Source organism: Dryobates pubescens, chromosome 4, assembly GCF_014839835.1.
Source record: "Dryobates pubescens isolate bDryPub1 chromosome 4, bDryPub1.pri, whole genome shotgun sequence".
NCBI classification, from domain to species: domain Eukaryota; kingdom Metazoa; phylum Chordata; class Aves; order Piciformes; family Picidae; genus Dryobates; species Dryobates pubescens.
In genome coordinates, this window is record NC_071615.1 from 27058510 (window position 1) to 27085778 (window position 27269).

Here is a 27269-nt window from a genome sequence, read left to right on the forward strand (position 1 = left end):
GTTGCCAACCAAATTCACAGATACGTTCACAACCTTCTTGAAAATCATCTCTGGTAGGGTATCAAGGAAGAGAGCAAGACTTCAGCTGTGGCACTTGGTCACACCACCAGCTCACCATGTAGTACATGTGTACTACAGAATGATCCATAGTAAGCCGGCGCCCACTTCAAAGTGCAAAAATAGCTTTCCAATACCTGACAACAACCATAAAGCCAGGCATGACAGCTCCTGAGCAAAGATGAGCCACCAGTCAAGAAAGCGACTGTGAGACCCCAGGAGCTTCCTTGGCTTAAACAGCGCCACTGAAGGGCCAGGGTACACACGGTCTGGGGGCGGTGCCCTCTGCCCGAGGCCTTCGGCGCAGAGAGGAAAAGGGGGAAACTTCGGGGGTGGCAGGAGATCCGGGGACCGGAGGAAGCCGCTCGGCTGCTCCTCCCCTCGCCGCCGTTCCGCACGGCCCCCTCTGCGCGGCCCCACGGCTCCCCGTTCCCGCCGATGGCAGCGTGCCCAGAGAGCTCCGCGGCAGGCGCACTCGCGGCGCAGCCCCTCTGCCTCGCCTCTCCGCTCGGCCCCGCGCCTCGGTGAGTGACGGCGGCAGGGAGCAAACGGCAGCGGCCACATGGCACGGCCCTGCGTCCGCATCTCATCCACGGTTTTCGGGCTGTCCCCGCGTCCTGTCTTACACAGACGCCAACGGCACGGAGAGGCAAATTCATTGCCAAAGAACCACAAAACCCCAGCCTAGACCACCCGGCACTGCTGCCCGAGCCTCCGGGCCACATGCCCGGCTGGGACACACCACAGCCTCCCTCCGCTCTGGGAGCCTTCACCCGCGAGCGGCTGCCGGGCTGTCCTCACCGGCGGGAGAGGGAGGCTGCGGCTTCTCTGATGCTGCTAGGCCGCAGCCCCTCCCTAGCGGAGGAGGGGAAGAGCCCCACGAACCATAAGAAAAAATGGGAAACCCCCCCCTCTCCGCCCAATCCCAAAACACACATAACACCACCCCCTACCCCCAATCAATCAAACAAAACCCAACCAATCAAAACCCGACAAATAAGCGGTCACGCCCCAAGCCCGCCTTTTTTACCTCAAATGAGCTCGCCCGGCGCGCGTGCAGTGGTGTCAGTCGTCGCCGGTCCGCGCCGCTGTAACGTCATACGTCATCGCTTTGCGCTGCTGGGAGACGTGGCCTTGGCGCGGCAGCTCCATCGGTACGTGCGGCGCGGGCTGGGGCTGCCGCGGCTCAGGGGGCGAGGACGGGCGCCTCCGGGCAGCTCTGTCACAGAAGGGTTCGGGGAGCGGGACCTCCGGAGTGGCCTTCCGCAGGAGGGTTCGGGGCCGCGGGCTGAGGGGCCAGCTTCTCATAGCGGGGTCCGGGGCCGAGGAACGGGGCCTCTAGTCCGGCTTTCCGCTGGAGGGTCCTGGGCGGAAGCACCCTCGAAGTGTCTCCTAAGGCTGGGGGGAGCTGGAGTGGCAGGGAGGGGAGCTGGCAGGGAGGCGTGAGAGGGTCTGGTATGAGGAACCTTCTTATCGGGGCATCTATACTAGTTAATGAGCGCAGATCGCCTAAGCCTGCTATCCTGCGTGGGGTGGCAACGCTGGCAGCTGGTTGGTTTGAGAATGAGATTAGGCCTTGGTGTTTCTTTCGGTGCTCTCCAGCCGGTTTTGTCTCTGGGATTTCTTGAAACAAGTGACTTTGGTCCATTTGGACACCTTCAGTGGCGTTCTTGAAAACAGTGCAGGAGATTAGCTAAAAGCAAGCTGTGATGGAGCTGTTTCCTATGCTGAAAAGCGTCATTTTTCATACCTTCTGCAGTCAGCTAGCAGTAGCCCCTCTTTTATGCATGCATACCGTGTCTTTTAAAAGCATCTCTACAAAATGGAAGTATCTTTTGAAGTCCACTTAGGCTGGCATGTGACTTTTTAGGTTATCTTAAGGCTTTACAAATTCAGTAGGTAACTGTTTCTTCTGTAATTAAAAACTCTTGGTCTGTATGTGGCACCACCCATACTAAGCCCATTCATCTTTGCAGGTCATCATGGACCAGGTAATGCAATTCGTGGAACCCAGCCGCCAGTTTGTGAAAGACTCCATACGACTTGTGAAGAGATGCACCAAGCCTGACAGGAAAGGTAAAGCACACAACTAAAGGGAGTACAAGCCTTATTTCATTACAGGCTGGGTGCTGACCTGATGCAGAGCAGCTCTGAGGAGTAGGACCTGGGAGTCCTGGTAGACAGCAGGATGGCCATGAGCTGGCAGTGTGCTCTTGTGGCCAGGAAAGAAAATGGCATCCTGGGATGAAGTAAGAGGAGCATGGCCAGTATGTTGAGGGAGGTTTCCCTCCCCCTCTACTCTGCACTGGTGAGGTCTCACCTGGAGTACTGTGTCCAAGTGTGGGCTCCCCAGTTCAAGAATAATGGAGAGAGTCTAGCACAGGGCCACTAAGATGATGAAGGGACTGGAATATCTCATATGAAGAGAGGCTGAGGGAGCTGAAGCTGTTTGTCTTGGAGAAGAGGGGGCTGAGGGAGGATCTTATTAATGCTTATGTCTTAAAGGGTGGATGTCAGGAAGATGGGGTCAGTGACAGGACAAGAGGGCCTAAACTTGAACATGAGCAGGAACTTCTTTGAGGGTGGCAGAACACTGGAACAGGTTGCTCAGAAAGGTGGTGGAATCTCCATCTCTGGACCCTTTCAAAGCTTGCCTGGACGTGTTCCTTTGTGATCTGCTTTAGGTGATCCTGCTCTGGCAGGGGGTTTGGACTCTATTTTCAGAGGTCACTTCCAACCCCTACCGTTCTGTGATGCATCTTACACCTTACCATCTGCCTTTCTGTATGTGAGCTGTTTCTTATGGATGTTTCTCTGCTTTCAGGATGGGATTTAAACTTCAGCAGTTGTCTAGTTGTTAATGCATTTATGGTTCTGGCTAGAATAGACTTGAACGTGTCATTTCTGGTGGGTACTCGGGTGTCTGGGAGTGGTGCTAAAGCTCCTGTTATGAAATAGGCTGAGTAGCTGAAATCAGCTGTTTTCATAGAATTGGTAGGATTGGAAGGGACCTCAAGGATCATCCAGTTCCAACCCCACTGCCATGGGGGTTCACACTAGATCAGGTTGCTCAGAGCCACATCCAGACTAGCCTTAAAAACCTCCAGGAATGGGGCATCTACCACCTCCCTGGACAACCTGTTCCAGTGTCTCACCACCCTCATGGTGAAAAACTTATTCTTACCATCCAATGTGAACCTACCCATTTCTATTTTTTTTTCAATACCCTCTAGTCCTGTCATTGAGGCAGGCAAGTCCTTATTTTCATGTATGAAGTGATCTGAGAAGAACTGGCATGCACTTTGAAAAGACAAATTCAGGAATTCAGGAGGAAACTTGCTTGTTACATGACCTTGGAGGAAACACATCATTTTAGGAGACTGGAAAGGTGCTAGGATTGCTTTTTGTGATGCCCATTCAACACCTCACTGTTTTCAGTGACTGCCTGATTAGGACAGGAAGCACTTTGTTGCTGGAAGAAGGTTTTTGGACTTTCCCAAAGGTGATGGAGAGAAGCTGTACTTTAATCAGAGTGCAGCTGGCTGTCCCTAATGATAACAGCCACAGTGCTTTGTTAACATGCTCTGGATACAGTTCACTGATACCTTCTGAGATCAGTAAGGAACTTCATTGTCAGACTGGCAGGGTTCTGAGGGGCTACTGACCTTCATAGTCCACTTTGTGGTTGCTGTCTTAAGATAACTAAGAGTTTAAGTGAAGCACTTGATATTTGCAGGGACTTAGGATGCTGCCCTCCTGGGACAGGCATAAATGGAGCTCTTCCACTTTTGATACTGTATTGAGGATTTGCAGGGCCTGGAGGGATAGAATTATAGAGTAGTAGGGGTTGGAAGGGACCTGGTGAAGATTGAGTCCAACCTTCCTGCCAAAGCAGGGTCACCTAGGGCATGTCACACAGGATTGAATCAAAATGGGTCTGAAGATCTAGAGAAGGAGACTCCACAGCCAGGGCTCCTACCACCCTCACAGCAAAGTTATTTTCCCTCATACTGAGGTGAAATTTCCCGTGTTCCAGTTTGGATCCATTGCCTCTTGTCCTGTAACAAGGCACCACTGAAAAAAGTCTGGCACCTTCTCTCTGACACCCACCCTTCAGATATTAATAAACATTCATAAGATCTCTGTCTTCTCTTTTCCATAGTTTTGGGGTTTTTTTTCCCTATAGAATGGGTTTGATTGCAAAAGGGCCTTTAAGGTCGAGTCCAACCATTCTCTAACTCTACCAAGCCTGGTACTAAACCATGTCCCTCAGCACCACATCTCTGCCTCTTTGAAATGCCTCCAGGGATGGGCATTCAGTCACCTCCCTGGGGAACCTGTTCCAGTGTTTGAGAGCCCTCTCAGTGGAATGGTGATGGAATTAAAGCTCTGTGAATTCTTAAAGACTGTGGGTGTTTCTGGTTAATTATTATTTTAAAAATGGAGATGAGTTTTCCACAGAGCATAACATTTCCTCTTAAATCCCACTGGCCCTCCCAAACAGAGGATGTATTTCTTTAGGTCAGTGCAGTTTGCTGTTGAACTAATTCCAATGTTAATGCTCCCATTTCCTCATGAGACCTTGCTCCTTCAGCCACTGCAGTGCACATCTCCAGTGTGCAGCACACCAGGCTTCCTAGACTGAATTGCTTGGGGTTTCTTTGCAGAGTTCCAGAAGATTGCCATGGCGACAGCGATCGGCTTTGCCATAATGGGATTTATCGGGTTCTTTGTCAAGCTGATCCACATCCCAATCAACAATATCATTGTGTGAGTAGACCTGAGCTTCAGTTTCACTGGGATGTATGTTCATATTTACCTATTTAACCATTCCTTTAAAAACACACCTTTGTGAAAACAGATTTCAAACCGAGGGTGCAAGTCCTCTTCTGGCACTGGAACAAGTTAAATACTGTTCCCTCATGTGTGACTTGAAAGAGTAGTCATCTTGGTAGGGAGAAATGTCTGAAAACAGGAGATTAAACTTTTGAGGTGGTAATGTTTGTCCTAACAAGGCAGTGGTGGGAAGATAAGTAAGAGTTCAGATGGGATCACTTGGTTAGCTGAAACTGATGACTTTGTCTCTCAACAGAGGCGGTTGAATACTCATCATGAAGAACAAGACGTCGTGAAACTTGCTGCAAAGATTTCACAGCTCTGTTTGCTATTAAACAAGCTCAGTTTGGGTTTTCAAACATGCTTGTCATGCCTCTTTTCAGCTGTATGCAGCCATACTTGTCTACATTACAGACTTCTCAATTTTTAGCAGTGGTAGTGTTTTAATTGTTTGGTATGGTTTTGTTCCTTTTTTCTGACCATAACACAACCATTCAGGTAGGTGGGAACCTTGGGGGGGGGTGGGAGGGGTGGTCCTTTACTCCAACCACCTGCACAAAGCTGGGGCACTGTTGCTCTCTGAGGTTGCTTAAGGCTTTGTCCAGTCAGGTGTTGAAAACCTCCAAGGGTGACAACTGTACAGCCTCTCTGTAGAAGCTGTTCCAATGCTTCATGTACTGCTCAGTAAACAGCACTGTTCCAGCAAAAGCAGACAGCAAGAAAGCAGCTCTACTGTGTCCTTGCCAGTTGTGGTTTCAAAGCCTATCAGCTGGAATTCTTCTTTGTTTTGGATACTGCTTCTGCAGGACAACTGCACATAGAATTATAAAGGGCTCTGCATTTCTTAAACTGGAAGTTTCCATTATTGAGTGATTGACTATTTTAACTGTAAAAACTAAGCCTGCAAAAAACTTCTGGTAGATGCAGTACTCTTCCTTTTCAGATGGAGATTAAAATATTTATATTTCACTCCAAAAAAGCTTATTGTAAGTATTTGGTATTTCCAGAAGTTACTGCTAGAGACTTTAAAAGCACTCTGTACTGGCATTATAGCAGAAATGAAGCTTCTTAGTGCAGAAACTTCCTTCATAAGTAGAAAAGTTCAATAATTACTCTTGAGGAATCATCACCAGCACCTATATGTTACAAACCATGGCAGAAAAATGGGATTAAGGCTCCAGGGAGACCTTATAGTAGCTTTGCAGGACCTGAAGGGGGCCTACAAGAAAGCTATGGAGGGACTTTTTACAAGGACCTGTAGTGATAGGACAAGCAGCAATGGCTTTATAGCTGAGTTGATTTAGCCTGGATATTAGAAAAAATGTCTTTACAGTGAGGGCGGTGAGATGCAGAAATGGGATGCCCAGGATGCCCCCTCTCTGGAGGTGTTCAAGGCCAGGTTGGATGAGGCCTTCTGCCACCTGGTCTAGTGGAAGGTGTCCCTGACAAGGGTGAGGAGTTTTGAACTGGAAGATCTTCAAGGTCCCTTCCAAACCAAACCATTCTATGAATCTACTCAAGTGCTGTCACCTTTTAATTATAGTTTAGGGTGCACTTCCTGTTGGCAAAAGAGGAAATACAGTTCAGTATTGGAATAAAATACTTAGTAAACATAGTCTGAACTAATCAAACAGGCAGAAGCAGTTTCTTCATGTTCCCTTTTATGACTGTGTTGGGTGGCAGCTCATGTATCTGATTAAACAGTGTGAGGTACCAGCATGAAGTACTCAATTTTTGGTACTCGATTTGGTCTCAGGAGACTTTTATTTCAGACTTGCTTGCCGCTCAGTACATAAAAATGGTGCCTGCTTGTATCTTCAGAACAGCTTTAGTGAAATCTTGCAGTGATTGGAGTTGATTCCCATCAGGAAAGACAGCTGTAGCTGATCTTATGTTTTGACAGCCATAGTCCACAGCAGAGGCTTGTCAGTCTCAATGGTCACGATTCCGGAGTTGTCATAGGTGTTGGAAGTACTGACCAGTGTTCCAAACTTCAGCACCTGGTTAGCTGTGGAAAGATAGGGAAGGAACTTAGTGGTGCTCTGGAAACCAATGCATGGCTGTGCATTTATTGTTGTACAGAGTGCTGCTGCCACAAAGACAAAAAAACCCGGCTGAGTAAATCTAATCCTGATAAACATAATCTGAAAGAGGTATATTAAATATTAATTAGAAGGCTTGCATGTGATTATCCAATGACCTGGAGAGGGAATAAATCAATGCTTAGTCTCCCAAATTAGCATTACAGCAGGTTATTACAAAAGCAGATTGGTGAATGTTTCCCCAGAGTTTCACATCTGGAAATTGGTTGTTTCATTAGCAGCAGCTCGAGCAGGAGCACTAAGGCAAGGTATTTAAAGCAGAATGAGGCAGAGGATCTTGCTTTGGTTCCAAGTGGGGGATTTGCTTTAGCTCAGCAGGAAGCCTATAATCTCCTAAAATGTGAACAGTTCTAGTTATGAGTGGTATTATTTAACAACTTTTGCTTTGAAGGAGGTGACTTGCCTAGTGAGGGTAGATGTCCATCCTGCATTAGGAAGCAAGGGGCATTAATCTAAACAAAGAGATGATGCCAGTTTTCATAGATTCATAGACTCCTATAATGGGTTGGAAGGGATCATCTAGTTCCAACATTGCCAAGGAGGGGATGTCCATGACCTCCCTGGGCAACCTGTTCAGTGTCTCACCACCCTCACTGTAACTAATTTATTTCTGCTATCCAGTCTAAACTGCAGTTGTGATGGTAATTTTGAAACACCTGTGAAGTTCTAAATAACTGTTTGGTGGTGTGGTTTAAGTGTAACAGACCTCCTACAGAGACTAAAGATACAAGCTGCCCTCTAACCAAAAAACCCTGCAGTTTAACTTCTCTCCAGGCTGAGAGATGTGGGGCCTTTTAGTCTGGAAAAAGAAGACTGGGAAGGATTCTTATGAATATGCATAAAAAATCTGAAGGGTAGGTGTCAAGAAGAAGGGGCCAGTCTCTTTTCAGTGGTGTCCCATGATATGACAAGGAGCAATGGATACAAACCAGAGCACGGCAAGTTCCACGTCAAGATGAGGAAAAACATTCCTGTGGCGCCCTGGAACAGGCTGCCCAGAGAGGTTGTGGAGTCTCCTTTTCTAGAAACTTTCAAGACCTGTCTGGATGCATTGCTGTGTGGCCTGCCCTAGGTGATCCTGCTTTGGCAGAGGTGTTGGACTACATGGTCTTCAGAGGTCACTTCCAACACCTACCATTCTAAGACTTTCTCCCTTGTGGAGATGGCATTGCTTGCATTTTGCAAACATAAACTCCCCCAAAGGCACTCTTAAGATTAGTTCTGTATTAGTCCTTGCTTATATAAAGGTTGAGAGTAAGAACTTCAAGACACTCAAATTGTCCATTTTTTGTTAGTATGTATTAAAGCCTGGAGGGGAGGGAGGAAGAACTTTGTGGATCAGCCTTTCTCTATAAACCCACTCATGTAGCATCATTGCTCCTTGCTGAAGACTGTCAGAGTAATTCTTAATGCTTCAGCTTTACATATGAAATAATGGCTCCGTAGAAGGCAAGAATTAAGAACAACATGGCAGCTTAATGAAACAAAATCTGCAGCAGTATTTCTTGGTGCATAAAATGAAGTGAAAACCGCTTTCTTTTTTGCTTTCCATGAGACGCTCTTGCCACTAGATGGAGCCTTTTAGCTTTCTCCACCAGGTTTTCCTCTGTTGCAATTTGCAATGCTAAGGTGGAGAAATGGCAGACTAACCCAGCGCTGGTGATTCACGGGGCTCAAATGGATCCGTTCCAAGGACTTGGTTTCACAACCAGCCAACATTTCAGCTAACATAATTAAAAATGCATGCTTGCCATCCAGTAAAGGAACACTGTAAGTAAGCTGAAAAACAAGGTTTTAGCCAGTAAAGAAAGTAAGACGATGTAACATCCCTACTGCTTCTAGGAAAACTTCCTGCTGTGTCATGTGTTATGATGTGAAGTTTACATGTTCAAAGAAGTAGAATGTTTCATCAGTTCATACTTGATCCATTCCCTTGTTTTAAATGGCTTTCAGACTCACTTAAGTCCTAGCAAGAGCTTAGACCTTGGGGAAAACTATTACAGAAAACGCCCACAGCCCATTCTTGCTATCCAGATTATTTTTCAGTTCCCAAGAATTGAAAAATTCCATTCCTTTGCAAACAACTCTTTGAAAACAACCTTTTTCTTTTCTAATGTTGAGGATTTAGGGTTTTGATGGATACCAAAAATGAGCCTTGAGCAAGCTGGTCTGGTGGAAGGTTCCCTGCCACTGGCAAGGGGTTGGAACTAGATGATCTTTAAGGTCCCTTCCAACCCAAACCATTCTATGCTTTTATGATTGCAATAAAGTATTTAACACCAAGAAAACCCACAAGCAAACAAAAAAACGCCCAAACCCCAAACACCCCCCCCCTAAAACCCCACCAAACCAAACCCCAGTATTTTGAGAGTTCTCAAATTTTGTTTTGAATGAACATTTTCTCTTAGACTATAGCAGTCTTTTGTTTTTCAGTAAGAACCTTCAAGAGCTGCTTTGGATAAACCAGAAGTGATTCACTGGAAACAACACCCTCCCTTCCAGCAGCCTTAGAGATTTTTCTCCCCCTGAGATGTTGCTCAGTGCTTTGGTTCCAGTCAAACTGTGTTTACTGGTAATAGGTTGCTGATGAGAAAAATACTCTACCCAGCTCCTCCAGGGTAGCTGCACTCTTTTCTCATTACTCTCCATGCATAAAGTCAGCATGTCTTGGTGGCACTGAGCCTGGGTGGCCGTGCCTTCAAGGAAAGCCACGGGGGTCACAAATGGTTACATGGGAAGGTAACTAACCAGTAGTTCTATGGAGTCATTTTGAAGTCTGACAGCTGTGGACTTCAGAACTAAAATCCAATGCTGTTCCTGCCTTTTAGGGGGTATAAAACCCCCAAACTAAACAGCAACAAAATCTGTTGTGAGACAGCTTTGTATGGCAGGCCCTGGGTTCTTAGCAGCATATCACTAATTCAGTCTGAGATCTGGCAAGGCTTATTTTGATGTGGTAGAGGAGGCTTGTTTTTCTAGTAGTTTTTGTTTAGCAGTGGTTGAATCTGCCAGGGCTTAAGAATGTTGGAAATAATGTAGAGAAAAAAAAATATGAGGACTTGTAGGTGAGCTTCCCAAAGGAACATAATCACAAAGATCATTATTTCTCAGCCAGCCCTTTTGCTGAGCAAATAAAATGACAAAGGAGGCCTCATTACCCTGAGGCTGCCCATTTCCACTATTTCATTGCTTGCCTTTGGATAATTTTCTTTATATATTTCTTAATACACAATTCTAAGGATGATGCATGGAAAAGGTTAATCTCGCATGTAAGATTTTGAAAACTGGTAGATTTTATGGTTGCCATTTGGTGAACATTCAGAAATGTTACCACAGTGCACCTTGTGAGTAATAAAGCTCTATCAACCCACAAACAACCCAAAGCAACACCATGGAGTATTCGAAAAACTCCTATGATATTTATACCTCTGCCATGGTTGGGAGTTTTATTTTTCAGCTGATGGCACTGAAAATGGGTCCCAAGCTTTGTTATGCTGCAGGCTTTCATCCTGGAAGCTGGGAAATAGCATGAACTAATTATCACTGGATTGGGTCTGTAGCTGCTGCAGAATCAGAATGCTCAGTATCAGGTTATTCCTCTTAATCATAGAATCAACAAGGTTGGAAAAGACCTATTACCTAATACCTAACACCTCAAGACTAACTAAACCATGGCGCCAAGTGTCACATCCAATCCTCTCTTGAACACCTCCAGGGATGGTGGCTCCACCACCTCCCTGGGCAGCACACTCCAATGGCTAATAACTCTGTGAAGAACTACATCTGCATTCAAGATCCAGTAGACTTACAAACAGGATTTCTGTGGCCTCATTGTACTATTTAGGAGCGTTTATATCAAGGTCTCATGTACATCTTAAAAACTGAGCTTAAGCAGGACTTGAAGGAGCCATATACAGAAAAAAAACCCCCTTCTTAAACATATCATACAGGGCAAAATAAGTTACTCATGCGGCACCAAGGTGCCCTTGTGGCCAAAGTGGCCAATGCTATCCTGGCATGCATCAAGAATAGCGTGGCCAGCAGGTCAAGGGAGGTACTCCTTCCTCTCTACTCTGCCTGCTGAGACCACATCTGGAATATTGTGTCCAGTTCTGGGCTCCTCAGTTGAAGAGGGACAGGGATATACTGGTGTCCAATGGAGGTTATGAGGATGAACTGGAACATCTGTCTAATGAGGAAAGGCTGGGGCTGTTTAGTCTGGAGAGGGGCAACGGATATGAACTGGAACACAGGAAGTTCCACCTTAACATGAGTTTAACTTTAGTGTAAGGGTGCTGGAGCTCTGGAGCAGGCAAACAGAGAAGTTGTGGACTCTCCTCTAGAGACTTTCCAGATCCATCTGGATGTGTTCATGTGTGACCTCCCCTAGGTGATCCTCAATTACTTCTTGAATTATGGAATGTCACACCACTGAAAACAGAAGCAGGTACAGGAAGATGAGCAGATTGCCACTGGGTGTTTGGAATATCAAAATAATTAATTATTAATTAAAAGCCTTATTACAGTGAATGTAGTCCCTTTCCCCCTCAGCAAATGCTGCATCAAAATGATAGGAAATTAAGATCAATAAGCTGAAACACAAGTTAAAGTGAAATATTGAATTACCATTTGGTATCCTATTACAGTTTATTTGGAGAGGATTTCCCTCAAGTTCTGTGTTAGGAGCAAAAAGATCTGCATTTAAATGGAGATGCATTAGTAATGCTTGAGCTGGTAGTTTGCAAGCCACCCTGTGTCTGCCGAGCAGCAGCATTCATTTTGCTGTTTAAAAATAAAACCCAAATAGTTTATAGGCTGATTTTCCTTTCATTCTTCCTAGTTTTACACTTGTGAATAGACTGACTTCACTGGAGTTAATCTTGATTTACACTGATGGATACAAAGGAAAAAAATTGGGTCCTTGATCTCCGTGCAGAGGGAACTGCAAAGCTGGAAGTTGCAAATCACAGTAATTTACAATAAAGCACGAACTCATTCAACAGACAAGTACCACAAAGGCTTTCAGAGTCTGCTGGGAGGGGACAGCTAGCCTGTCATGGCACAGATCTCTGGGCCCAGGACAGGTTTGAATATGCAGAGATTGCATGGACCAGTTTTTAGAACTGCTGTAACTTTTTGGTACCTGGTTTTGTAGTGCAGAAATGTAGGGGAGTTAATCTCAACAGATATGTAGGAGCAGGCTCAGGAAAGCATCAGGAGGATACAGGGTGAAAGGGACCCCGCAGGCAGAGCCAGGTGGTTGTTCTACTTGTTCAGATGCTGGCAATGACTCTGGGCAGGGGCTCTGCAGCACAGGCAGACAATGACCTCCCATTGATAGAAATTCAAGAGGTAGTAACAAATGCACTGGCTGTCAGGGCTTAATGATCTCAATTTAAAAGAGAGAAAAATATGCTAACAGAAGTGTGTGTTCTACTGGGGTGGAAACCACCCATGTGGGGTGAGCCTTCAGAAATGCAAATGGCTGTCAGAAGTTCTCACATTTCCCACCCCCCCCAGCTTTGTAATCATGGTAGTGCTGTAAGAATAGCTCAAACTCCTCCTGTCACATCACCTGCTTGGTGGCAATTTAAAATGATAAGGTGATAAAAATCATGCTAATAACTAGAGCCCTTTCTACACTTAATGTCTCTGCTACTACTGCTTCACACCAAAATCAACCTGAATCATTAACTGCAGGAAGTTTCTATGGCTAGTAGCATCATTTCAGTTGCATTTTAGCACTACTAACAAGAAGTGCTCCAGTGTTTGTTCAAAATCACTTCAGCATCTTTGCTTAAAGCTGTCTGGAAGTCTAGCATGGCAACTGTTGGAAACTATTTTTCCCGTCTAGATATGATAAAATTGCACCAACACTACAACAGAAGAAGGGATTTACCAAAAATATAAGCACAAAGAAATTCAGGGAACTAGGTGATGGAATCACAGAACCATAGAATTGTTTCTCTTGGAAAAGACCTTAAAGATCATCAAGTCCAATCATTCTCTAACTCTGCCAAGTCTGCTGCTAAACCACGTCCCTCAGCACCACATCTCTGTGGCATTGAAACACCTCCAGAGCTAGAAGATTGTTTTGCTCACTAAAGGCAAAGCCAGGCTATGAAGCAGTGTGAAGAGTTTGGTTTAGTCAATAAGAAGCAGAGTGTTTACTTCAGTTTTTAGTGCTTTCCACTAACTGTATAATGTGTATCAAACTACTTCCAACTCTGAGGGGCTGTTTGAGCGACAGGTACTATTAATAACAGTGTTAGAGCACTGAAGAAACAGCTGCAGAAATAAAATACAGCTTCAGTCTGACAGTCACAACTGCAGAGATCTTGTACATAATCTAGACAAAATAACTTGTTGCTATTTTGGCCTGTCTCTGCTTTGTGTTGCAAGATAAAGAACGCTATTCTCATGAGAAAAAGGAGCCAGAGTAATGCTGAGATGCATCTGCTAATGAATTGTCTTAGTTCTAAGCTTATCCATGAGACACCTCATGGCACACATCATCCTTTTACGCTGCCACACTTTAGAGATGTGACTTAGTCACATGAAGCTGAGAATGGCAATCTGTCACAACACTGAAACCCAAGATGAGCTAAAAACAATGGTGTTCTGTCTTGGCACGTAGGGCTGAAGTGCTGGTTTGACATGATGGCACAGAGCCTAAAAAATACTTGCTAGTTTGAAAGCTGCCACACTGCCAAGTTGATGTGATGCATCTAATGGTGAAATACACTGAATGTGTTGGAGGAAGATACCCAAATGATCCTGGCAAGTGAAAGGAAGGAATCAAATTCCCCCTACATGCCTCATGAACCAGCTGCTGGAGACAGGGAGAAGAGACCAGGGAAAAGGACACAGAATGATCGGGACTGGATGGGACCTTTGAAGGTCGAGTCCAACCCCCAGAGCCCAATCACCTAGAGCAAGTCACAGAGGAATGCATTCAGATGGGTCTTGAAAGTTTCCAGAGCAGGAGACTCCACGACCTCTCTGGGCAGTCTGCTCCAGTGCTCCAGCACCCTCACAGTAAAGTTTTCCTCATGTTGAGGTGGAACTTCCTCCGTTCTAGTTTGTATCTATGTCTCTTGTCTTATCACAGGGCATCATCAAAAAGTGACTGGCACATTCTTCTTGACACCCACCCTCCAGATATTTATAAACATTCATAAGATCTCCTCACAGTCTCCTCTTTTCCTGGCTAAACAGCTCCAGGTCTCTCAGCCTTTCCTCACCAGACAGATGTTCCAGTCCATCATCCTTGTAGCCTCCACTGAACACTCTCTATCCTGTCTCTCTTCAACTGGGGAGCCTAGAACTGGACACAATACTCCAGATGTGATCTCAGTAGGGTAGAGGGGCAGGAGAACCTCCCTTGACCTGCTGGCCACACTCTTCTTGATGCACCCCAGGATACCATTGGTCTTGGTCATAAGGACGCATTGCTGTCCCATGGATAACTTACTGTCCACCGGCACCCCAAGGTCCTTCTCCATGGAGCTGCTTTCCAGCAGGACAGCCCTTCAGGGGAGAGGCAGTCTTTTCCTGACACAAATCTTAGGCCTAGTACACTACATCCAAGTACTCAGGCTTTGAGCAACTTGGCACCAGAAGGCTTTTCAACACAACCAGATCTAGGACTGACCTTGATCAGCATCTTGCCTCCAGCTACAATCATTCTCCAGCTCTATAAAGATGAAAAAAAAAAAAGCCTTTCACAGATGCCTATCTATCCTTCAATGGGTTTTTAAGTGTGGTATTAGTTAACCAGAAGACAGAGTTAATTATTTTTCTCTTCTATTTTTTTGGAATCCTGATAAATTCTGTCACATTGAGATTCATCAATTCTCAAGCAGAGGCAATAAAAGAGGATTTAAAAAGGCACACACAGAGTAATGCAAGTCCTCCAGCCTCTGCATGGTAGCATTGTTCCCACGGCTAGCATGGATGTGCTGAGGCAATGACTGCAATACCCAAACTGATATTTGCTCAGCCAACACCTAGACTGCATGGGGACATCACTCAGCTGCTGCGAGGAGAACAGCACCACTGCCACAAACACTGCATAACACTCTCAGCCAACCCCTTCTGCTGCCTACCAGTGTGTGGGAAGAGTCCCCAGTGTCAGGTCTGACATCAAATTTAGTGCTGCTCTGTTTCCTCTCCCTCTGGTGGGGCTGTGGTTCTCCTAAGGGAGTTGATCTGAAGCCAGTCCCTAGTCAGCTCTGAAAAACAAATTTCAGCAGGCTCGCTTCTCCTCTGTATCACTGCTGCCAGCATCAGCTCAGCTCCATATCCAGAGTCCTGTTCTGCTGCACAAGTTGCTCTGTTGCTGGCCTATAGTGCCAAAATTAAATTAAATAGAATTTGAAAAAGCTCCGGAAAGGCTCAGTCCTCAACTCTAGCTTCTGCTATCTTCTGTAGGGGCAGGAAACAGAGCAGCTGAACAGTAGTGAGCTAGAACTAGTGCTTGTGGCAGGAAGCAAGGTGGCTATACACAGCATGCAATGTTACAGTAGTGAAGATCAAAGCACATCTGAACTCTGAGAGGGGTTCAACATAGTGCAGATTTAAACCCTTCCCCCTCAAGTTCAGCCCCCACCAGAACTACCCCAGTCAATGGCTGCTTCCTTCAGATTCCTGGGTGGCTCCCAGGAGCCACAAATGTGCACTGGATGCTCTGGATCACAACTAAACCACAGCACCAAGTGCCTCATCCAGTGTCTTCTTAAGCACCTCCAGTGATGGTGAGAGGTTGTGGAGTCTCCTTCTTTGGAGGCTTTCAAAACCCACCTGGATGTGTTCCTGTGCAACCTGCTCTGGGTGACCCTGCTTTAGCAGTGGGGTTGGACAAGGTAATGCCCTAGAGGTCCCTTCCAGCCCCTACCATTCTGTGTATTAGCACTTTCTTATACATAACTGACTCTGATCAAATGAAATCTCTGACAAACAGTTTTATTATGCAAGCTTTCCTACCCAACAGCACCATTTCCTAAAGAGTTTTATGGAAATATGATATTACATTTACAAGGAAAAATGAATAGAACAAACCAGAATATTCATCCCTCAATGCAGGAAAGGCCTCATCAATAAAGAAGCTGTGCTTTTGTCTAAACTATTTCTCTGAGAGTGGGTAATTATTATTTAAAAAGCCCCACAGTGATCTTCTGCTGACAGCTCACAAGGTACATGCTCATCTACTTGCTCTCCCTGACAGCTGATCTATTCTAAGCATAGGTGACTAACTAATATAAAGTCTATTATACCTCTAATAGAAGAGAATTCCATTTATCTCCTCCTTTCCTAGCAGCACTGCTTCCTTTCACGGCGCTGGGGCGGGATGCTGTAAGAGGTTGCTAAAACGTGGTTATTTTCACCCTTCCAATTGCTGTGCCTTACTTAGCCTTTTAGATTGCTCTGCTTTCTTCAGGAAAAACAATTAGACACAGATAATATCACCCTGAGGAGGAAGCAAAAGCAATTACTTCTGTTACAAAACGTCCCCCTAGATCTGCATGTGAACAACCAAGCTTTTTGATTTTTAATTTTATTACTTTGTCTTTCTGTTAGCAAATAATTAATATGATTACTAACACCCTGTGTACCTCTAATGTCTATACTATTTCAATTATAAAGCTATTACTGACACTTATTAATTCTATTCCATTTATCTTCAAACTTGCATGGAAACTTTAAACATTGGTTGACATTCATGGAGCTGCGGCTCCATGCTCACAGGAATTCAACAAAGATTACCTGCTGTGATCACTGAGACAGAACATGATATTCAACAGGAGCCTGACAGTGATAAGACTGAATGATGGGATGCCAACCAGAGGGACCTAGACAGGTTGGAGAGGTGGGCTGAGGAGAATGTCATGAGGTTCACTAAGGTGAAGTGCAAGGTCCTGCAACCAGGTCAGGCAACCCTCGATATCAACACAGGCTGAGGAATGAGGAAATTGAGAGCAGCCCTGCAGAAAAGAGCTTGGGGGTGCTGGTGGATGAGATGCTGGATCTGAGCCAGCAATGTGCACTTGCAGCCCAGAAAGCAAATAGCATCCTGGGCTGCAATGAAAGAAACGTGGCCAGCAGGTCAAGAGAGGCGATTCTGCCACTCTGCTCTGCTCTGGTGAGACCTCACCTGGAGTGCTGCATCCAGCTCTGCGGCCGTAAACACCAGAACGACCTGCTGGAGAGTGCTGAGAGGAGTGCCACAAAGGTCATCACAGGGCTGGAGCACTTGTCCTGTGAAGACAGGCTGAGAGAGTTGGGGCTCTTCAGCCTGGAGAAGAGAAGGTTCCAGGGACACCTTATAGCTACATTTCAGTATCTGAAGGGGACCTACAGGAAGGCTCGGGAAGGACTGTTTAGAAGGGCTTATAGTGACAGGACAAAGCACAATGATTTGAAAACAGGGTAGATTTAGGTTGGACATAAGGATGAAGTTCTTTAACAATGAGAGTGGTGAAATACTGGAACAGGTTGCCCAGAGATGTGGTTGAGACCCTGTCCCTGGAGACATTCAAGATCAGAGTCAATGTGACCCTGGGCAGCCTGATCCAGTTAGAGATGTCCCTGCTCACTGCAGGGGGGCTGGTCAAGATGACCTTTGAGGGTCCCTTCCAACCTGCCACAATCTGTGAAATGACACTGGTTTTAGTTCAGAGTCACTCAGCTGGATGGCTCTCCATGACCTCCAAAAACGAAGAGATTTTTTTCCCAACATGTCTCTGCAATCTGCCTTCTTACCAAACGATAAAATCATTCTTTTCCAACAACAACATAGTAGTAAGTTGTGGCACAGCAAAGCCCATTTTAGCCAGTAATATCTGCTTCCAGTTCAGCCACCATTAGAGGACTTTGTTTCAGGAAGGGCACAGGAGTGGTGTCCATCACGTATATGAACCAGGGCTCCTTTGAAGTTCTTGTCTGTTTGCTTGTTTCTTGGATGCAAGATTCAGATTGTTATTGATGCTGCTGGATGCAAACACCTTCTATATGCTTGCACCCCAAATGAAAATAGGAAGATAGAATCATAGAATCATTTTGGCTGGAAAAGACCTCTAAGATCATTAAGGGCCACCTGTCAACCCAACACCACCATGACCCAAAGTGCCCTGTGTCCATGGGTTTTGAACACCTCCAGGGACAGTGACGCCACCACTTCCCTGGGCAGCCCCTTCCAATGCCTTTCAGTAAAGAAATCTTTCCTAAAATCCAATTTAAACCTCCCCTGGTGAAACCTGAGGCCATTTCTTCTCATCCTATAGCTAGTTACTGGGAGAAGAAACCAACACCCGCAGATTCATCATTAAAGACAAGTCCTAAGTCTCATTGACTGTCTAAGACTTTATTGAGTGGAAAACACGCTGCTGAGGATCCTTTAGTTAGTTGTTCACTCTGGAAAAGTCTGATTGATTTCCAGTAATGATTTCCAGTCTGAACAATGCCCTTTGTGTTGCTGTGCTTCCTCCTCCTGATCTTTGAAAAGCCTTTGTTTTAATTCTTCCCCTCCCTCTCCCCATTAGCACACTGGCTAGCAATGAATTCTCTCCATGCAGAAACATTTCATGCTCTTCCAGGCCCTGTGACTGTTAAGGACTCAGTGGTTTGGGGGATGTTTTCTCCTGCTGCTTCTCCTCTAGGGAATACTGCCTTAGCAGGGCTGTACCTTGCTTTCTGCCTGCAGTAAGAGGAATCAAACCCTTTTGCATTAATGGTGCACCACTGTGTCAGGCACTGCCCAGGCCAGGTGATGTAAGCTCTTGACCCTCAAATGCAGAGGCTGAATGTACCACTAAATTAATGTAGTGCTACATGGTGCAAAGACATTAAAGTTTTAAGACTACAATTGATTGCATGCAGTTGAATTTCCAAACAGATTGGTCAAGATGAATTGCCATAGTCACACCATGGCACAGTGCTGCCATGTCAGCAGGCTCTCAGCTTTCCTGTATGGAGGACCTGACATTGGCTTCACTTAGCAATAAACCACCCCTAATGCACTGCAGGAAGTGGGAAGGAAAAGGAATTACAAATCCACTAGTCACAGGTAAAAGGAAAGACTGAGCCAACTACATTACAGCTTGTCTACTCCTGCCAACACCAACTAATTTCTAGCACTTGAGGTTGAAAGAGCCTGATGGCTGCAATTGCCAAGTAAGGAAATACATCTTCAAATAGCCTCTTTTTCTTAGGCTATAGGGAGCTTCTCTAAAGTAAAAATGATTTCTAGCCTGTGATGTTCATTATCTTTCCTGAAATTACTGGCATCCTCAAAATTTTGTCATTCCTCACTTATTATCAGTATCTGAATCACAGAAACATTTTGGTTGGAAAAGACCTTTAAGATCATGCAGTGCAACCATTATGTAACTCTACCAGCTCTGGGGCTAAACCACGTCCCTCAGCACCACATCTCTGCCTCTCTGAAACACCTGCAGGCATGGGCATTCAACCACCTTACTGGGCAGCCTGTTCTAGTAGTTTATAATCCTTTCAGTCAAGAAGTTTCTTCTCATATCCTACCAAAAGCTTCCCTGGTGCAAATTGAGGCAGTTTCTTCTTGTCCTGTGACTTGTTACTAAGGGAGAAGAGACTAACACTCTCCTCACTGCAACCTCCTTCCAGGGAGCTGCAGAGAGTGAGTATACAGAGCTAGTCAAGTAGATGTAGAGTGTGAGGTAAATCATAGGAGAAACATTCTTAACCAACAACTAGAGAAGCCACCTTTCTGAATTTTATTTTGAACTGAAAAATAAAACTTACTCAATACGATTGGATCTCATTTGACATTTTTCCCCATCTTGGCCATTTGGTTGGCACAACCATTTCCACTATTTCTGGTTTTGTGGTCGCTTCCCAAACTGAGCAATACCTCGCAGGATTGCCTAGACATTAACCATCCAACTGATTGTTCAAAACCATCAGATGTGAAACACATTATTTTGCAAATAGAGAACATTTTATTTAAAGCAAAACTATCTCAAAGGAAAACAAAACTTTGCTACAACTACTGGTAAAACATTTCTGTTAGTTCTAGAAACAATGACAGCACCCTGAGTTCCTCTAAAGTTCACATCTTTCTTAAAAGTATCTGAAGGATGAGAAAAACAGGACTGTAAAAGGTTTCTGATTAACCTGCCACCTCTAGCAGACTACTGCAGCTTTTCAGAGGTGTGGCATTGGCATAAGTGTTAGAGAAATAAGTAGAGTTAAAAAGCTACGAGTATGATAGTGCCTCTTTATCAAAGAATTGTAGGTGTAGGAGTTTATGTCCTATGCTGTTTCTAACTTTAACTAGGTATAGAATCATAGAACTGTTTTGGTTGGAAAAGAACTTTAAGATTATCAAGCCCAACCTTCAACATAACACCACTGTGGCCATTACACCATGTCCCAAAGTGCCATGTCCACATGCTTTTTGAACACCTCTAGGGATGGTGACTCCGCCAACTCCCCGGGCAGCCTGTGTTACTGCCTGACCACTCTCAGCAAAGACATTTTTTCCTGACATCCAATCTGTACCTCCCCTGGCGCAAACATGAGACCAAATCCTGTCATTCTGTCACCTGACATTAGGGATGAGATACCAACCTCCACCTCTCTCCAACCTCCTTTCAGGGAGTTGTAGAGAGCAATGAGTTCTCACCTCAGGCTCCTTTTCTCCAGATGAAACAATCCCAGTTCCCTCAGTTGCTCCTCACGAGACCTGTTCTCCAGACCTTTCAGCTTTGTTGCCCTTCCCTGGACACACTAGCACCTCAGTGTCTTTCTTGTAGTGAGGGCCTCAAAACTGAGCCCAGTATTTGAAGTGTGGTCTCACCAGTGCCAAGTACAGGGAGACAATCATTTCCCTGATCCTGCTGGCCACAGTATTGCTGATTCAGGCCAGGATGCTGTTGGCCTTCTTGGCCAGCTGAGCATACTGCTGGCTCACATTCAGCCTTCTACTGACCAGCACCCTCAGGTCCTTTTCTGCTGGGTGATTTTCCAGCCACTCTGACCCAAGCCTGGAGCATTCATAGGCTTGTTGTGACCCAAGTGTGGGACCTGGCATTTGACTTTGTGCTCATGCAGTTAAGCTTGGTTAAGGATGAATTTAGAAGACAAGTAAAACACCAACATTTCCAAGAAAAGCTGGAGAACCTTGCAATGTCTGTACAGAACTGATATAGATGAACTCTGAAGCGGTGAGATTAGTACATGGCAAGAGGTTTGTCATGTCTTGTCACATGCAAGAGCAAAACCTGGGTGACAGATTTTCAAGTGCAGAGCTGATTTACAAATACACAAGCAGAAAAGTGTCAAGCCTAAAAGCTTGTGAGCAAAAGTGAAGTTATATGACTTCTGAGATGGATGACACAGACCTTCTGGAGTGGGTCCAGAGGAGGGCCATGAAGACAATGAGAGGGCTGGAGCACCTCTCCTATGAGGCCAGGTTGATAGAGTTGGGACTGTTCAGCCTGGTGAAGAGAAGTCTCTGGAAAGACCTTTCAGCGGCCTTCCAGTACCTGAAGGGGGCCTATAGGAAGGCTGGGGAGAGACTTTTCCTGGGGAGGGAGGATTTGTTGTCATAGGACATGGGGCAATGGTTTGAAAGTGGACCAGGGTAGATTTAGGTTGGACATAAAGAGGAAGTTCATTACAGTGAAGATAGTGAGACACTGGAACAGGTTGCCCAGGGAGGTTATGGATACCCCATCCCTGTAGACATTCAAGATTGGGCTTGATGGGGCCCTCAGCAACCTGACTGAGTTGGAGATGTCCCTACATAGCACAAAGGGGTTGCACAAGATGACCTTTCAGGGTCCCTTCTAACTTAGTGCATTCTGCATGCTGATTTGAAAGGGTAACCAGAGATTCTCCAGCAAAGCAGGACCTTTAAGGAAGGCCAAAATACTGCAGGTGGCTCTTACTCAAGTATACCTGAAGCCAGTCAGACATGAAGAGTGTTGTCCAGATATCACATCCACAAATTATGATGCAAGTGGACTGAGTGGCTTGGAAAAGATGCTGCAGAAGAGAAAATGTCCCTCAATTTTTTCACCCTGGGAGAGAGAAGGAACACTACCAAAGACTGCACAGTAGAAAACAAAATCCCATGGAAAGTTTGCCTTGCTACAGCACTCAGTGCTCAATGAGTGCAGTTTGATGGCTAACCTCTGTTGCTCCCAGGTAAATACTCCTGTCAACAAGTTTTGTTCCCTCTCTTGGATCATGGACTTCAAAAGTGAAGGGATGTTGAATGCAGCACTGGGACAGTTCCTGTAATTTGTGGAAGAGAGAACAGACAATATCATTGATGCCGTGTAATGAGCCATTTCCCTCCTCCCTGCTGTGATTAATGGTGTGGATGGGAGGTCTGATAGATGTGCTTCTGGCCCTGGAGGCATGGCCTACATAGCACTGTGTGAAAACATGCATGAGAGATTGGCAGGCAGAAGCAGCTCTGGGAGCCTTTGTTATTGTCCAGTTTACTCTTTCTTGAGCTCCTCCAGCTTATGCAATCTGTGTAGCCTCTGGGAAGGCAGCTTTAGAATTGGCTTACTTGATGGGAAAAGCTGCTCTTCTTGATGCATATGAGGCAAGGTAATGTGACAGTGATTGACAGTAATCAACAGCTAGGGAGGAAGACGGTAGTAGAGATGAGTGAAGTCAGGGAAGGAGCAGAAAGGAGAGAGGGAAAAGTCCTCATTACCACAGCATAAGTGCAGTGGTGAAGATAAGAGTTGCTGGGTTTTATAACAATCCTCATCATTAAAATCAGTTAAGTTGACACAAGCTTCTGATGATATAAATAGTACCCAAGTGATTGGGCTGTTTAGCCTGAAGAAAAGAAGGCTCCAGAGAGACCTTATAGGGATCTTCCAGTACCTGACAGGGGGCCTACAAGAAAGCTGGTGAGGGACTTTTCACAAGGTTTTGTAGTGATAGGATGAGAGGGAATGGATTGAAGCTTGAGGAGAGCTGATTTAGACTGGATATTAGGAAGAAATTCTTATACAGTGAGAGTGGTGAGACACTGGAACAGGTTGCCCAAGGAGGTCATGGATGTCACCCCCCTGGAGGTGTTCAAGGCCAGGTTGGATGAGGCCTTGAGCAATTCGGTCTAATGGAAGGTGTCCTTGCCCATGACAGAGCAGGTGGAACTAGATGATCTTTAAGGTCAACCCAAACCATTCTATGATTCTGTGATTTCTGACTACTTAATCTTGCCCAAATAGAAAACAGTTAATAAGTTTAGGAGTCTGCCTGTTTACTCCCCCTTCACACTTTGGGAACAGGTAATGTAATAAGACTATAACCCCCAGGGCCTAGTCCTGTCTACACTCACATTGATACAGCATGCTCCTCATGCATATGTTGCCTGCCAGCTTCTTGTTCCCTTCTGCCTTACACTATGGATCCAACTGTAATTTCTACTGAGTGATGCAATTACATTGCAATGTACCCAGCAAAAGCATGCTGCTGCTTTTGGGCTTTCTTAGTTCAGCTTTGGAAACAAAAGAACAACCTATAATTGATTCCACTCACCTTTTTTTTCTGCTGAAAGAAAGTTGAAGTGAGGTGGGTGTTGGTTTTTTCTCCCTAGCAACGAATGATAGGACAAGAGAAAATGGCCTTAAGTTGCACCAGAAGAGGTTTATGTTGGATACTAGAGGAAACTTCATCCCTGAAAGGGTTATCAATGCCTGGAACGTGTTCCCTGTGGAGGTGGTTGAATCCCCATCCCTGGAGGTGTTTCAAAGAGGCAGAGATGTGCTGAGAAACATGTTTTAGCACCAGTCTTGAGAGTTCTGTGGTTTTATATCATGTGCTGAAGCTATGTCCATACAGACATGTCACTGATGTCATCTAAACCTCATTACCCAGCCAGTATTGAACTCCAAGGGTTTCCTTTTAAAACCTCTGACCATATAACATGATGGGAAAAGGACAGAGAAATTTGCAACCTTCCACAACACCTAGACCTTTAACTCCTGATTTAAGAAGCCAGCAAAACAAGACAAAACTTAGCCTAGCAAAACTCTTCTACTTTTAAATTAATCTCCTTATTTATAACCTTAAAGGCACATCTGTAATAGCATGGCATGGAAATTCCTCTGCTTTCTCCCCAAAGCAGTTTTTCTTACAAAATTTGTGGCAACTTATTTTTTGTTGCTGGATTAAATAAAGGAAGCTTGCTTCAGCTTCGCTTGCCTGAGCCAAGCTGGCTCTACATTTTGGCATGCCTGCAGAACTCCAGAACCAAAAACCCTTTGCTAGGAAAGATGGAACATTCCAAAACTACTCAGTCTTGACACTGTGTAGTGTGGTGGTGAGAGAAAGTTCAGTTCTCCCCCCCACACAAAGAAACCATGGCTAACTCAGTCGGAGAAGCAGATATGAATATAAGCTATATTCACAAGCAGGATGAAATGCAGGTGATTATATACACCATACACAGTATTTACAATATGTACAGAAATATACAGCAAAGAACGTAGTACAGAAGAAAACTTTCCCTCCTCCAGCCAGGAGGGTCCCCCTGCTGTACCCCCTCCTCCCCCTACCTCCCTTTTTTCCCAAAAAGGGGTCAGAGAGAGAAAAGGTAATTATTAAGGAGGAAATTCTGTTAGCTCAAAGCATATGCAAGAATTATTCTTATCTGTTAGTTCAAGGTCAACTCCGTCCCACACAGCTGTTGCTCAGAGAGAGACAGAAACAGACAGGCTGAAAAAAGACAGACTCAAACTGAGATTCAAACTGAACTGAAGTTGCATTCTACCAATCTACCAATGAAATTTGTTTAGAATATCTTATTTTCATTATTTCACCAAAACATTCAGCCAGAGTATTCCAGCAACTGTCCCTTTCTTAAAGGCACAGCCTAAAATGGTCACAGGTAGTCTGCTCCACTTTCATTGCAGCTTGATTATGGACTAAGGGAGTTATTTTATTTGTTCCATTAAGCCAAAATGAGATTAATCTGACCCTAGTGATGAGCCATTTTCAGGCACATGAAAAGCCCTGTACTGCTTTTTGAGAAATGGTATGTGCAGGAGCTGACCTACAGGAAGGCTGGGGAAGGACTGTTTAGAAGGGCTTGTAGCAACAGGATGAGGGCCAGTGGTTTGGAACTGGAGCAGGGTAGATTTAGGTTGGACATTAAGAGGAAGTTCTTCACAATGAGAATGGTAAAATATTTGACAAGTTGCCCAGTAATGTGGTTGAGGCCCCATCCCTGGAGACATTCAAGATAATGTGGCCCTGGGCAGCCTGATCTAGTTGGAGGTGTCCCTGCTCACTTCAGGGGCTGTTGGACAAGATGACCTCTGAGGGTCCTTCCTAATCCAATGCAGTCTATGAATCTGTGAGTTGTCTTCCCACCAGTCTCTCAAACAAATACCCCCTTCCCACCCCCACTACCCAAGCCAGAGGTGTATGTTTACAAATTCATCCTATGAAATGAGCTAGACATCCTGACAGCCCCAATTTATCAACATAAATAACTGCACTTCGCAGCAAAGCCTCTCTCATAAGAAAACACCATGTGCCCTAAATTGCCTGCTGCCCTCTTCAATAATCAGCCTAGGCTTTAAGATCCAGAGATCTGCTGATAAAAGACACCTCGGTTCACACAGCAACAAAACCCACTGAGTTTCATACACATCACTGGAAACATCCACATCCCGGTCTATTAATCTTTAGATTGGGGTCATTTTCCTCTTGAGTTGCAGCAATAGATTATTTTGAGAGAAAATGAGGAAGAGTGCCCAGACAAGGACCTGCTTAATAGTACACAAGCCTGCCTCCTTCCTTCTTGGTTTAAGCCTAAACAGTATCTAATGGCCAAAGCTGCTGTTAACTCTGCACTCACCAACACAGAAGGTGTTAGTAATATCAGGCTGCCCGTGCATCTTCTCAAGCACCCTACGCTGGCACTGCGCTGCTTCTCTCCCTCAGCACAACTCATTTTGCTGCTAGCATCATCATCATCATCATCATGTAGTGACAGGACAAGGAGTAATAGCTTCAAAGTGGAAGAAGATGGAGTTAGATGAGGCATTAGGAATAAATTCTTCACCAAGAGGATGGTAAGGCACTGGAACAGGTTGCCCAGGGAAATTGTAGAGACTCTAACCCTAGAAGCATTCAAAGCCAGGCTGCATGAGGTCTGGAGCAACCTGATGTAGTAGGAGGCATCTTTGCTAAAGACAGGGGGGGCTGAAACTACATAATCTTTGAGATCCCTTCCAACCCAAACCATTCTATGTTATATTCCTATGATACATTTGCCCAGGAGCTCCTCAAACTTCCTACCTCACATCCCTTGCATTTCTCTCTCTTGTTTTTCAAATCAAAATTTACTGACTTCTAGATAGGAACAGGAGAAAAAGGGCAGGATCTGACCCTTTGTCTTTTCCCCTGTGGAGGTTTGGTCTCTAAGTTACTGAAGACAGAAAAGACTTTCCCCTCATTCCTCAACCTCTCTGCATGAGCCTCAGCATGGTCCCAGACCTACAGCTACACATTTTAATGTTCTTTCATTTCAGGACCTTTAAAACTCCATGAAGAAAACAATACTAGTGTCTTGGAGGGCCTTAAGGAGGTAAGTGGACTCACGTTCTTTGGCACCTTTGTGAGTCCTTGATTTTTAAGGCATTTCTTCTCATGTGGATTCTGATAAGCTGATTACCAGCAGCACAGGGAATGCCCACCACTGTGTTTAGGGGCACACTTCTTGATGCACAGAGCAGAAACCAGGCCTGGGAACTGAAAGCAGTGACGTTCCTTCAGTGCAAATGACCATGAACAAGTATGCCCTGCTGTTGCTTGTTGGGGTACAGTCCCTTGTCTTTGGGGGGATCTCTGCTGGGTTCCTCTTCTTGCACCACATGCCTTTCATTCTGCAGTCAAGAACGGAAGAAAAGCATATAGTGCTTCACCACTCCTACAGCAGCTCAGCTGCCTGTGGGGGCCATATCTATAGACATAAACTAAAGTAGTCCCATGCTGCTGCATGGAAGGTTGGCATCCAGCCTGCCTGCTGGATGGCTCAGAACATGAGCTCAGGGAAGGACAATTCAGTGGTTTAATCGCATTGTTGCTTTGCATCTCTGCAGCCCTCTGGTATATGTACACCTCCAGAGAGCCTCAAAACCAAGTTCTTCAGATATATTTTTCTCTCTTCACATTTGCCTCAAAACATCTCCTCCTGTATAACACCATCAATGCTCAGCTTAAGGGTTCTGTTAGGATTTTCTGTGCACCTTCCAA

The 27269-nt window shown here is 45.2% G+C and overlaps 2 protein-coding genes across 4 annotated transcripts in view; one reads left to right on the plus strand and one right to left on the minus strand.

Annotated features, from left to right (window-relative positions):
* Nucleotides 1-1138: 1138 nt before the first annotated feature.
* SEC61G (SEC61 translocon subunit gamma) lies at nucleotides 1139-5328 on the plus strand. Its single transcript, XM_009898303.2, has 4 exons — nucleotides 1139-1211; nucleotides 2034-2133; nucleotides 4725-4827; nucleotides 5150-5328. Exons 2-4 carry the CDS (start codon nucleotides 2040-2042, stop codon nucleotides 5157-5159), a joined length of 207 nt encoding a protein of 68 aa, XP_009896605.2. The 5' UTR covers nucleotides 1139-1211; nucleotides 2034-2039; the 3' UTR covers nucleotides 5160-5328.
* A 1042-nt stretch (nucleotides 5329-6370) lies between these two features.
* The window catches only part of TPK1 (thiamin pyrophosphokinase 1), a 339092-nt gene continuing 318193 nt past the window's right edge, over nucleotides 6371-27269 (minus strand). For all 3 annotated transcript variants that reach the window (XM_054160983.1, XM_054160986.1, XM_054160984.1), the window contains one exon: nucleotides 6371-6901. In XM_054160983.1, coding sequence (XP_054016958.1) covers nucleotides 6783-6901 — 119 coding nt within the window. In that variant the 3' untranslated portion in view covers nucleotides 6371-6782. The remainder of the gene's footprint in view (nucleotides 6902-27269) is intronic.